This window comes from Poecilia reticulata, chromosome 9 (assembly GCF_904066995.2).
Source record: "Poecilia reticulata chromosome 9, P_reticulata-male-v2, whole genome shotgun sequence".
Lineage (NCBI taxonomy): Eukaryota > Metazoa > Chordata > Actinopteri > Cyprinodontiformes > Poeciliidae > Poecilia > Poecilia reticulata.
The window spans coordinates 14,526,462-14,538,905 of record NC_088838.1 but is presented as its reverse complement, the minus strand read 5'-3'; the positions used below and the strand labels follow the sequence as shown (position 1 = coordinate 14,538,905).

General features: G+C 40.8%; 1 protein-coding gene across 6 annotated transcripts in view; it reads right to left on the bottom strand.

The window, feature by feature from the left end:
- Positions 1–12,444, bottom strand: part of mctp1a (multiple C2 domains, transmembrane 1a) — a 145,870-nt gene that overhangs the window by 16,891 nt on the left and 116,535 nt on the right. For 4 of the 6 annotated variants that reach the window (XM_008418925.3, XM_008418929.3, XM_008418926.3 and 1 more), the window contains one exon: positions 10,126–10,224. The exons of the other annotated variants lie outside the window; for them this stretch is intronic. In XM_008418925.3, coding sequence (XP_008417147.2) covers positions 10,126–10,224 — 99 coding nt within the window. The remainder of the gene's footprint in view (positions 1–10,125; positions 10,225–12,444) is intronic. 6 annotated transcript variants of the gene reach the window in all.

Sequence of the window (12,444 nt, the reverse complement as noted above, 5' to 3'; positions counted from 1 at the left end):
ACATCATTATCATCCTTATTAACGCAGTCAACCATCATGAAAGGCTCCTCCTATTGTGAACTTTGAATATTGCTGGAGCCAGGAAAGGAAAACGTCGTCAGCCTGTTTCATGTAAATCTTGCCCGTCAAACTGAGACAAAGTAAAGAATTGCAGAAGTCATGCAACAGTCAACAAGCCGCCTGCTGAGTGACAGGCAGGCAGGCAGGGACAGGACAGATCTGGACACAATGAGGTGACCCAAAGCCAGTGGCTGAGGGAGGACAACAAGACGCAGACTCCCTGATGCTGGGTGTGCTTGGTGGGCATGCTGGGAAATCTAAATTTAACACAACTGCCTGTAAAGAAGGTTAAAAAATTTAATTTATAGGACATCTACATGGGATACAGTGCACAAATTCCATGAAAAGGACTTCAATACGCGGTACCATGCAGAAATTGTTATTCCCCTCGAGCCTTTTCGCATTTTCTCAGGTTTCGACCACAAACCTCAATGCGTCTTTTTGGGGATTTTATGTGATAGACCAAAACAAGGGAGCGCATAACTGTCAAGTGGAAGAAGAATGGTGCGTGGTTTTCATATTCTTTGACAAATCTTAAATGTGTGGTGTGATCATGCATTTAACCCATTCAAATTGGATAGGCCTAAAGTAAATTCAGTTGCCATCACAACATCCTCAGTTTGTAGTCACCCTCGTCTCAGTACAACACAACTTCTCAGTTGAGACCTCAGAGGTTTGTTATGGGGCTACGGACAAAGTTATGGAGAAGTTTAAAACAGGTCAAGTTGTAAAGCAACCTCAAAACTTCAAACTTCTCAAAGCACCGATTAATCAACCTATAATGCAAAAACTCAAAGAGATAAAAAGTAAACCTATCAAAGCAGACCTGAATGTGAAAGCTGGACAAGAAGAGCATTAATTGGAGATGGGGCCAGGATGATGTAGCCATGGTAACGCTGGAGGAGCTGAACCTGACACTGTCCATCATGCTTAACACGCCATCCGTGGTTAGCACAATGTGATGACGGCATCATGCTGTGGAGGATGCTTTCCTTCAGCAGGAACATTGAAGGTGGTCAGATTTGAGGTGAGGAGATAATTACAGGACAATCATGGAAAAAGCTGTAAAACACTTAAGACTGTAATGGAGATTCATCTCCCACCAGGTAAAAAAAAAAACCCTCTGAACATACAACCACAGTTGGAATGGGATGGTTTAATTCAAGGCATGTTAAACTTTGCTCTTCTTTATATTGGACTAACCAAAGCTGGTAGAAACATACACCAAACTGTTTCTTTGTATTGTTACTGTGGGGAAAAAGGTTACCCAAAGGGGGCTGAATGCATATACAAACACACTTATATAGCAAATTATAACAAAATGTTTAAAATCAGGCATCATTAGCTTTCCACTTCATTACTTGTTTTGGTCTATCACACACAACTCCAATCAAATAAATTGAAGTTTATGTTTGTAAAAGTGACAAACACAGATGTTCAAAGGAAATTTGTGCTTCCAAGGCACTGTGGGCATCCATCCATCCATCCATCCATCCATCCATCCATCCATCCATCCATCCATCCATCCATCCATCCATCCATCCATCCATCCATCCATCCATCCATCCATCCATCCATCCATCCATCCATCCATCCATCCATCCATCCATCCATCCATCCACCCAGGAACATTTAACCCCTCTACTAAGTCTGTCCTGGGTTCCCCTTCAAGTGGAGGGCTTGATAAACCTCTAAAGAGAAAAAAGTAGGTCTAAGGCCACATTTGTTTTTATTAGAAAAAACAAAGCTGCTTTATTGAGGAAGATGGATTCAGTCTGGTAGATTAGAAAAGTAGAGCTATGGGTAATTCCTGTCTTAATACCCACAAAAGACAGCAAAGCAGTCAAAGCCATGAAACTTCAAGACCTCAGAGGCCTTCACCACATTTGGGTCTTTTGATTCCAGCCACCTTACCACAAGCCTCCCATTGAGACCCAATCTTCCTCCACCTCCCCCCAGAAACCCAACTTCTTTCTTTTTTTGCTCTGCGTCCAGGATCAGATAATGTGAAAAATGAACCATGGAGCAGCCAGGGAGACCACATGGCCTCCCCAACAAAACCACACAAGACAAATAGATATAATTAGACAACCTCTCTGGGTTATTTTTCTTCGAAAATATTTTACAAGACTCCCCTATATTTCCCCCCTCCCGCTCTCCTTATTTTCGTGGTCCTTTCTTTCAGGTCCATCTGTTTTTCATTCCGCGCTCAAACAAATCTCAGGACGAAGTGTCTATTGTACTGGGTTTGGTTAGGTCGGGCCAAGTTGGGCTGGGTCAGGACACATTATTTTCGAGCCCCAACTTGGGAGAGAGTGTTTTAGGGCCATGGGAGTGGTGTGAGAGAGCGGGTGGGGGTGGAGGCGATAGGTCAGAGGTCCTCGGCGTATAAACCATTGCCACATGCCCTTCGGACTGCGGTCTGAATCCTATTTCCTGTCTTCAAACACGGTTCGAAGAGGCGGGAGGTAGCAATAACACTGAGGGCCGTGGAGAACCTTGTTTTCCCAGCTTCCCTGCACACTGCGCACATATGGAGCCAGGCAACCTGTTCTTATAATGGAACCTAATATGCACACAAACACACACACACCCTACAGCTATGAGATAAGGTTGATCTGCACACCTGGTCGTGCTCTGTGACTGGAAATAGCACTACATCCCCGACACACACTAATAAATCCTTCACTTTCAACAGTTGAGGCCTCTTCTTCCACGGAACAAGCTTAAAAATAGTGCAATGTGATGATTCATAGAACATGTGCACAGACAGGAAAGACGAAAGACAGTTTTAGTTTAGCTTGTCTTTATGGAAAAAAAGAGGGAAAATGTCAAATGAAAACTCAAAACTGTTAAGTTTTGTTAGCCTCATGTTCACACATCTTCAGCAGCAGATCCACCACAAGCGCGCTGCGTTTCGTTATGCGTTCAGCGGCTTTGGACAAGTATTTTTGTCCTGGTGTTAACCACAAGCTCACGTTTTGATTTTCCAATTTTGACTGATTTCTGATTTCAAGAGGAACACCAATTTGTCAAGGGGGTCCTAGGCCTATACTTTTAATGCTTAACTGAACCTTCATACCATTTTCAAAGGATTTTATTTGGAGAACAAAAAAACTGATTGTCACAGTTACTGTCTGTTGCCTTGTTGTGGTTCTGTTGGTTAAAAGGGAGTCATTCCTTTCCCCCGTTGCCACATGCTTGCCCAGGAGCGAGGGACTGACAACAATACTGATTGTGTTTTCTTAAATTGATAACTTATTACTAATTATTATCATGTGATCAACCAACTTTGACAGTACTGCATTACAGAGGTCCCCAATCCAATCCTTAAGAGTTACTATATTGCAGATATTAGACGCATCCTGCTCTAACACACCTGAATCAAATGAATGGCTCGTTACCAGGCTAATCACATGCTACTGAGCGAATCAAGCAATTTGATTCAAGTGTGTTTGGAGCAGGGATTCATTTAAAATCTGATAGAATATGACTTTGAATTACATTGTATTAGAATGCATTGGGTTGATTCAACCTGAATGTGGAGTCATTTGAATTTCATATATATGTTTATGTATGATAAAAGCTTGTAAAAGGACTTGAGAAGGCAGTTAATTTAGTGCATTATAAGAAAACTGAACTCTATTGATGTTTTTAAAATTGCTTCAAATGCAGGCATTAGAGTTAGAAAAACTCTAATGTTTTTCTAACTCTAATTAGAAAAACATTAGAACAAAAAGCTTGTTCTGATGGATAATGCTGTATCATACGTCAGCCTGATGGGGCATGTCACACCAACTCTCAGCATTAATGTTCCAATTGTTCATGAGTAATTAATCAACTGTAAGGGATAACAAATAAAAAGGGTTTTCATACCTTTTGTACACACGGCGTTCAAATTAGCTTTGCATGTAGAAAGTGTACGGACACTCAGAAACCTCTGCAACAACCCTGGAAAAGATTTTAAAGTTTTCTTTTTTCTTTTTCAGTTTTCCAATAGTGAGATTTGGTGAATTTTTTTTCCATCTTTCCTACAATCCCACTAACTGTGTGCTGTGGCAAGATAATCTTGGCTCCTCATCCAACCATTTTATAATCCATTTCTAAGGGGCAAACAAGCTGTGATGTGAGCTAAAGCTAAAGTCAGCAGAGCATCACGTTATTAGATAAAAACTGCATTAAGACAGCCTGTGAATGTGAACAAAAAATGTGTTCGTACAGGGAAGAAAGTCTTTGACATCAATTAACTCTCATCAGGCTGGTAAGCAGAAATATTCTGTGAGCTGATGTCCTCTTGTTGGGGAAAGAGTTGCACGTTTTAATTGCATGCGTGGCATTTAGAGACAATAAATGCATCTTTTGCGGTTATGTCGAAAGTTTGCGTCATTGTTTGGATGCGTGGCGTGTGATGTGAAATCCCTGCCGAGCGCTCCCTGGCAAAGCAGTTAGAAAGCTCATTAAAGCGATTCGAGTTGTTTGCTCGTGTTGGGGAGAAATTACCCTCAGTGATACCAAAGCGAGCCAAGGGACACACACACACACACACACACACTCTCACACACCTACAAAGAAACAGGCAATTCAAGCTAACCACATTGCACTGGATGGTAAATTGTGGTAAACAATGTGGTAAACTCCTTGAAACACTTGATGAAATATTTAACAAAGGAAAGATGCACAGTGCCCCTGAGTGCTTGAATCCTTGTTTTTTTTCTCCCTTGCAGAGAGATGCCCTCATGGCAAAGCACATTTGTATGCAAAAGTATGAAGTGAACAGTTGTAAACTTTGCAAAGACAGTTTGTTCCACGCTGACCCAAGGCCTAGAGCAAAACAAGAGAGAGGTCAGAGAGAACTCAGTCTAATAGTATAGACTCAAATATCTGTCCTAGATCCACAGGGGGAGGGGGGGGGGTGGAACAAGAGAGCCAGTTGAGGCCATTTTAACCTCCCGATCACACGCCTCCCCCTGCTGGGTTGTGCCATAAAAATGATAAACCCAACAGTTATAAAGTAGCGACATTGCACCCCATCACACCAGGAAATGAGTCTGAACCACAAGTGACTGCTGCTCGCTGCCGCTGTGCTAAAATTGCACCTGTTTTTCTTTGTTTAGCATCGCTCAGTCTGGCAACACAGTAAAAATTGAAATGTCATATAAAATGTGACAGCATGCTAATATGTGGCTCCCAGAGGGCATCTGAAAGCGCTGTTGTTGATTTTGTAACTGCAGAGAGAGTCGGTATTCCTCTCATTTCCACCCCAGGAGGAGGAAGGAGGAAAGAAAAACAATTGGAAAAGCAAGGAATACTACAGGGGTGACACAAATTAAATTTCCAAAATCTGTACAAGAACTCGAGACAAAACAAAATTAAGCAGCGGATATCACTGCTGTACCACAAATGTCAACTACACTGTTCAAGTACTTCTACGAGGATAAAAATAAACAATTATAACATCCTAAAAACATATTTGTTCCACATGTAAGCAACATAGTGATGGTAACAACATATTCTATTTAATTAGTAAAATCAGAAAGGACAAATGCAATCCAGGATTGTTGATAATAAACAATTGTTTAACAGAAGCTTTTTGACTTGCCCGTACATTGCCACACAGCTGAGGTAAAAAATATACAATTGAACAAGGCTCCTAAACTCCAGTTGAACTCTAACTAATGCAAGTGATTCAAATTTATCGGGACATAAAACAGCATAACAAATATTCTATTCAAGTCAGCGTCCCAAAATATATGTTCTCCTCAAACACAGTTGTACATTTGATTTTTTTTCCCCCATTTTTGAGAAAGATTCTGTCAGATTTTTTTTCCTGATTGATCAATTACATGTCAATGTGCCACTTAAATGCTATTACAATTTAAGATAAAGTAAAATAAAATAAATAAATATACGCCTTAGATTTTGTAAGTGAATCTGTGCAGCTAGAAGTTGAGGACATAAAAAGGTCTTAACAGTTGAATATTTAATCTGAACAACATTTGAGGTATTTTTGGTAACAAATCTACTCTGACACAAGAGAAACCAAGGTATAAAAATCCCTCCCTCTCCCCCACACGAAGCTATTTAAAACAAATAGTCTACTTTCTAAAAAAAAAAAAAGTGCATCCTTGCATGTTTTTTTTTTTTTTTTTCCCTTTTTAGATTTTTAGGCAAAGTCTTACTTTTTATGAGTGAAATATTCTGGCTGCAAATCACATGCAGCATAGAGTGCTTTTTATCGTTTATGGCAACCATTTAAATAGTTTGAATGGTTTCAGCAATAGTTTTTCACTGGCAAATATTCCAAGCATTGCAAACTTAGCAAAGAAGCGGGGAACTACAGATTTTATAACTTTTGGAGTTTAATAATGGCTTTTAGAGGTATCATTAAAACACACACACACACACACACTGGAAATTGCCCTTAAAGAGCATCTCTCTTTTACCAGGAAATGACAACATGAACTCGGAGTCTGTGTCAAAAAGCTTCAGATAAAACCAGGCAACTTGGCACCTTGCCAGTGCCACATGAAGGAAGCAGATGTTTCAAGTTTGTTTAATAGATAATTTATCCCATACATCTATTTCCCTCCCTCGCTCTTTGTCAAAACACATATCCGCTTAAACTGAAGCATTGAGATGCACAGCATGTCTTCTCACACACAAAAATACCATAATGACCCTATTTCTGCCCCTTGTGCTGCATCAAATACCAGAAGACTAAATAAATGACTATCAGGTTAAGATGCCTCTTGTGTTCCTTTTCTGTGTTTATAGGACAAATAAAAACAAAACAACTGTGTATATATAGATATATATATATGTGTGTGTGTGCGTGCGAAAGGTTTCGCCCATAAAGCCAAAGTCAAACTCTAGTTAAGACTGTCAGCTGAAGGTGGGCCAGACACACACAATGCTCCACAGTGCTAATTAGTCTCTTCACCCAGTCAGGTCCCACAGCGAGGATAAATATACACATATGTAAAAATAATATTTAAAAAATAAAAAAAAGATGGAGGAGAAGTGGGTTTAAAAGGAAATGTCAGCGATGACGCCGACTTATTTTCAGTTTGACCTCTGCCTCATACCCTAAAGAGAGAAGTTTCTAGCTAGCGTTATGACTGCACGTGTCGTTAATGCGTCTGGTTGGCAGGAGGTTGCTCGCCACTGATCATCTTTACCCATCTCCCCGTGGAGCCTCTCATCACCTCCGCCACGCCAGCTCCTCTATCAGGCTCAAGGTCAGGCTCACACACGCACACGCACACAAACGATCTCCTGATCAGCCCTTACCACACTACCCCTTCTGCTGCACACCGCCCGACCCACACACCCACCCCGCCTCACCTCTGTTCCCTTGCTCCTGCACTCTCCTTCCCCCGTCCTTCCCAGGATCCGGCATGGCAGGGTGTGATGAATGGGACATTATTACTCTTGTCCGCTGCTGGCCTGATTTTAGCTCATCCACTTCTGTCTCGTCAGACTGTCGGTGTCTCCATGTCTGGCCTTAAAACATATGTTACTGCCCGACCTACCTCGAATCTATTTCAGTCACTTCCACAGTGAGAGTAGGTGCGACCTTTAGCAGGTTAAGAAAAGGCGCTGGCAAAAATATTTTTCACCACAAACCAAGCATATTTATCTTTTAAGGAATTAAACGGGGTTAAGTAAAATGTGATTAATCTCCCCGCTCTCCAAAGGCGACAAACTTTGGCATACCTTTTATTGGATATGCACCCTCTGAGATATGAATGCAAGTAGAGGCAGTTATAAAAAAAAAAATCCACAGTCTGAAAACTTTGTTTTAGAAAGAAAAGAAAAAAAACAATAAGAATGAGAGTGCACAGCCACAAAGTGAGGGGATCACTTCTTCAAAAAGTAAATAGAATATGCATCCTCTCTGTGCTCATTACAGATTTATGACTCTTGTTAAAAGAAAAGGTGGCGGCTGCCTTCTTGCATGTCTGACTTTCAAAAATCAGACGACACCGCTGTCAAGTGTTGTGCTCCACATTCTGTCCAATGAGAGACCGGGAGGGCTGAGTGTGTGCCATCTTCAGCATCCTGTGCAGTGAGAGGCGCGCAGAGACTTACTTTTCGGGCGGATGGGAGCACGACAAAAAAAAACTCCTCACCTACCGTACGGGGAGCGTGCCGCGCAATCCTTTGATGCATACTTCATCAATGGAAAAGTTCAGCTGGTTCAGCCACTTTTCTGCGTGTGTGATTAAGAACGGCAACACTTGGGGGAGTAGACGTTCTTGCGTCAGGCATAATGAGCTTTGGGATTTGCAGTGATGACACGAAGTAGTTTTGCTGTTCATAAAACAAGTTTAATCCAAAAAAAAAGCACCCACCACCGCGTTGGAGTAACCCCACCAACACACACACACACACACACACACACACACACACACACACCCACACACATGCACACACACACGCGTGCGCGCACACACGTATAGCGCCTTGCAAAAGTATTCACAATGCTTGGACTTTTATTAGCTTTGTCACTGTGTTTGAGATTTTAAATCATAGACTAGCACATGGTTTAATTTTGAAGTGAAAACAAAGTAGCTATGTGGTTTTATTTTGTTTTTATGAAAAAAATCTTAAAAGCATGAAAAAAAGTAAATTCAGCTCTTTTTGATGTGGTAAAGTATTACTAAATTGCTGCCTTGAGACAGAATTAAAATATGTGCAGTTTTCCACAGGCCATGTAAGAGACACAGCCAACGTGTGAAAGAAGTGCTCTGGACAGATGAAACCAAATTGGATTTGTTTGACTGACATGCAAAATTTTATGTTGGGAAACTTAACACTGAACAAACGTTCCTCGTGGTGAAACAACCTGGTGGTGGCAGAATTATGCTGTGGGGGAAAATTTTTTAGATGCCTCAAACTTGAGACAAAGGTGAAGACATTTCAGCAGAACAATGACCTTAAACATATAACCACAGAAAAACTAAATGCTTCAGATCAAAGCGTATATATCACGTGCTTGAATGTTTGAGTCAAAGTCTAGAACTAAGTCCAAATGAGAAATTGAAGCCAGCGCTTAAAATTTATGTGCAAAGTCGGTTCCAATCTGTCTGAGCTTGAGTTTTTTGGGGTAGAAGAATGGGCAGAAGCCCATGTGCAAAGCTGTGGGGAGACATAACCCAAAAGACGTTTAGACTGTGATGTAATTTGAGCAAAGGGAAGACGGTTTCACTGCAAGTAAATGAAAGTTTTTGCAAACTTGGTCTCATGCTACAAGAGCAGCTTCTTCTGTGTTTGCAGCGCTACCTGTGATGCTTGTGGCAAACTGCACCTGGATTTATTATGACTGCCGTTCAACAAGCCAGCTACTTGAATAAAGTTCATTTAGGGGCGTCAGTATACTTCTTTGACTCTTATTTATAAAAACAAAAAATGAAAACCATGTACAGCTTTCCTTCAACTTTAACATAACTTGTGTTTGTCTCTCAAATAAAACACGGTAATATCTGAGGGCACAACTGAGAAATATCTGAATGAATGTTTTTACAAGGAACTCGGGGAAGTATTTCAGTTTGGTTATATGAAAATTATTTTAAGTTGCTTCATGTTTAATGCCTTAACTGCTATTCTTAGTGAGAATCATATTATCCTTTTAACCACAAAAACTATTGGTAAATGAAGCACTCTAAAGCTGCTATTATATCAAAATCACCACGTCACCTTCCATCAGCTGAACTCAGGAAAGACACAGTCAAACCTCCGTCGACAGCTATTCCCCTAAGTCAGAGAAGATCAGCAGGGAAACACGGACATTACACAAAGAGACACGAGCCGCTTGTCATGCTGGAGCTCACTTATCTCCCCCATCACCTTAAAGAGCAGGCACAGGCGTGGCCCCGGCAGTGGGCCAGTGGGCCAAAACGTGCAGTGTGAGGAATGTCAAACTGAGACACGGACAGAGGACAGGTGCTGACGAGGACGGCCAACAGAGGCCGCCGGACAGACGATGAGCTAAGTGGCAAACCGGAAGACAGCGACAACACACCAGCAGGAATCCGTGCCAGAGCCACACACATGGTAACTTACCACCATCACTCGTATCCACTCAAAGTGCCAGGAAGCCAATATATCCTCGAGGATATGGTTTTTATCATGGCTGTCCTCCCAGGGGCCTTGTTTAGGGTCCTTGTGGATAAATTAGAGTGAAATTTTCTCTTTATAAGCCAAAGTAAATAAAATGTAATCTTTAGACAATGTGGATGTTTGGTGCTACACACTGTTCTCACCAGGTCTGATGAGGACTTTGATCATTTAGAGGGACCAGCTTTAGCCTTAATTTCATTTTTTGATACTCACCTTTGTTTATATTTATATACAAGTTATACAATTTCATAAGTAAAAAATATACAGACTTGCATGGTGTATCTTTTATTGGGTTGTTTTTTTTTTTGTTTTTTTTTTACATTTTCTCACATTACAACCACAAACCTCAACATATTTAAGTGGAATTGATGTGACGAACCACCACACAGTAGAGAATAACAAAAATTTTTGGAGATGATTTTTGGAGATTCATCTCTCATGTTGTAGGTAAGGTGTACTTCTGCCACACATAACAGTTTGTCTACAGACAAACTGTTCAGGCACAAATCTGAATTTTGGTGTCATCTGACCCGTACACCTTCTTCCATATTTTGCCATGTTCCCTACATGGGTCGTGGCAAACTGCTTTCATTTGGCTTTGTTCCAACAATAATTTTATTTCAGCCACTCTTCAACATAAGGCCAGATTTGTTGGATCTCTGCAGTCATTTCTTTGTAGTCTTGCAGCTGTGCCATACCACTTTCTTTTTCAAATTTCAAATTGATAGTGCTGTTTATGTGAGATGTCATAAAGTAGAAATGTTTGTTTTTATTATTGTAAAAAAAAAACTTCTCTTTGTCTGAGACCTGCCTGGCGTGTTCCTTGGTTTTGTGAAGCAGTTTGTTCACTAATGTACTCTAATGAACCTCTCAGACCTACTGAGATTAGATTACCCACCATTTGACGTTGTTTACCAAGTAGTTACCTTCTGAAGACTGTTTGTTGCACTAGCTTTCGTTTAAGGATATTGGACTAAAGGGGTCTAAAGAGAAATTCATGGCACCCTTTTAATTCTAACAAAACTGTTCATTTTTTCTTCTCTTTCACAATTTGTGGTGCATCAGTTGATTGTGGTGTGGTTGTAGTGTGACAAAAGTGTGGAAATCTTCATGGGAAATCAGTGCTTTTCAAAATGACTGTATGCTTATTGGCAACTCAAAGACTGAGCCACAATCTCTACTCTGTCGGAACAATGCTGATTGCAATTTAATCTATAATTATTCAGGGCAAATGAACAAAACAGGACAAAGTTGAAACAAGAACAATCAAAAAGTGCTGTGAGAATAGCAAAGTTCAGACTGAAGAAGCAATCACAGAAAGTCAAAGAGAAGGACAGACGTATGTATCAGGGGAGAATACAGATAGTGAGAAATGATCCATCAGATGTATGTGTGTGATAGGAAGAAGAAAAGCAAACATTTCAGTTTGTTTTGCATAGTGAGACAATACTCCTCTGCGTTCCTTACACCCGATTTTTTGTTTTTGTTTCAAGTCCTCCCTCTATTAGCCAAACACGTTTAAAATGCAGTTCCTACCGGCGTCTCTGCTGAACAGCCGAAAAAGAGACAGCAAAATGGGAAGAAAAATGAAGCAGATAAGTCAGAAGCATTTTTTACAGCATGACGCTTGTCATCCCTCGCCGGCGCCACGAACAAAACAACACAACTTTTTTTCCTCTCTCTTCCCTTCTTTCCCATTCTTTTCCAGCAGTTAAACCTCCCAGGATACCTGAGGACAACCCCGCTGCATCACAGGCTCAATAGCCTCCCCAAAACAACATTTCAGTCATGTTTTTTTTTTTTTTTTTTTTATCCAATTGATATAATTCCCAGTGCTCTCCTTAGTCCAATTACATTATGCCATGTCCCTGTCTCAGCAATCTGCATAGCGCCGTGACTGGGACTGAGAGACGAGATTTGGGGCTTAGGAAGGTGCTGCACAGCTGCTAAATATGGCTCTGCAACTTGTTCAGATTATACATATTTACCTTTACCTCAAACAGTTTGCCTTAAGTGTGAGTGTATTGACTGCTTAATGGTCCATAAAGAGACAGAAAATTAAACAGGCATGAGCTGAAAAAAACAAAACAAAACAAAAAAAAAAACAGAGAGAAGTTAATATCAGCCTCACAACTTGGCTGTGGCTTCTGGAATCTGAGACGATCATCATTAGAGTACTGAATGCTTACGTGTATGCAAGCTCAGTAGTAATGTCTATTTCGACAAGGCATTGACATGCATCCTGACAGATCCAGAAAAAAA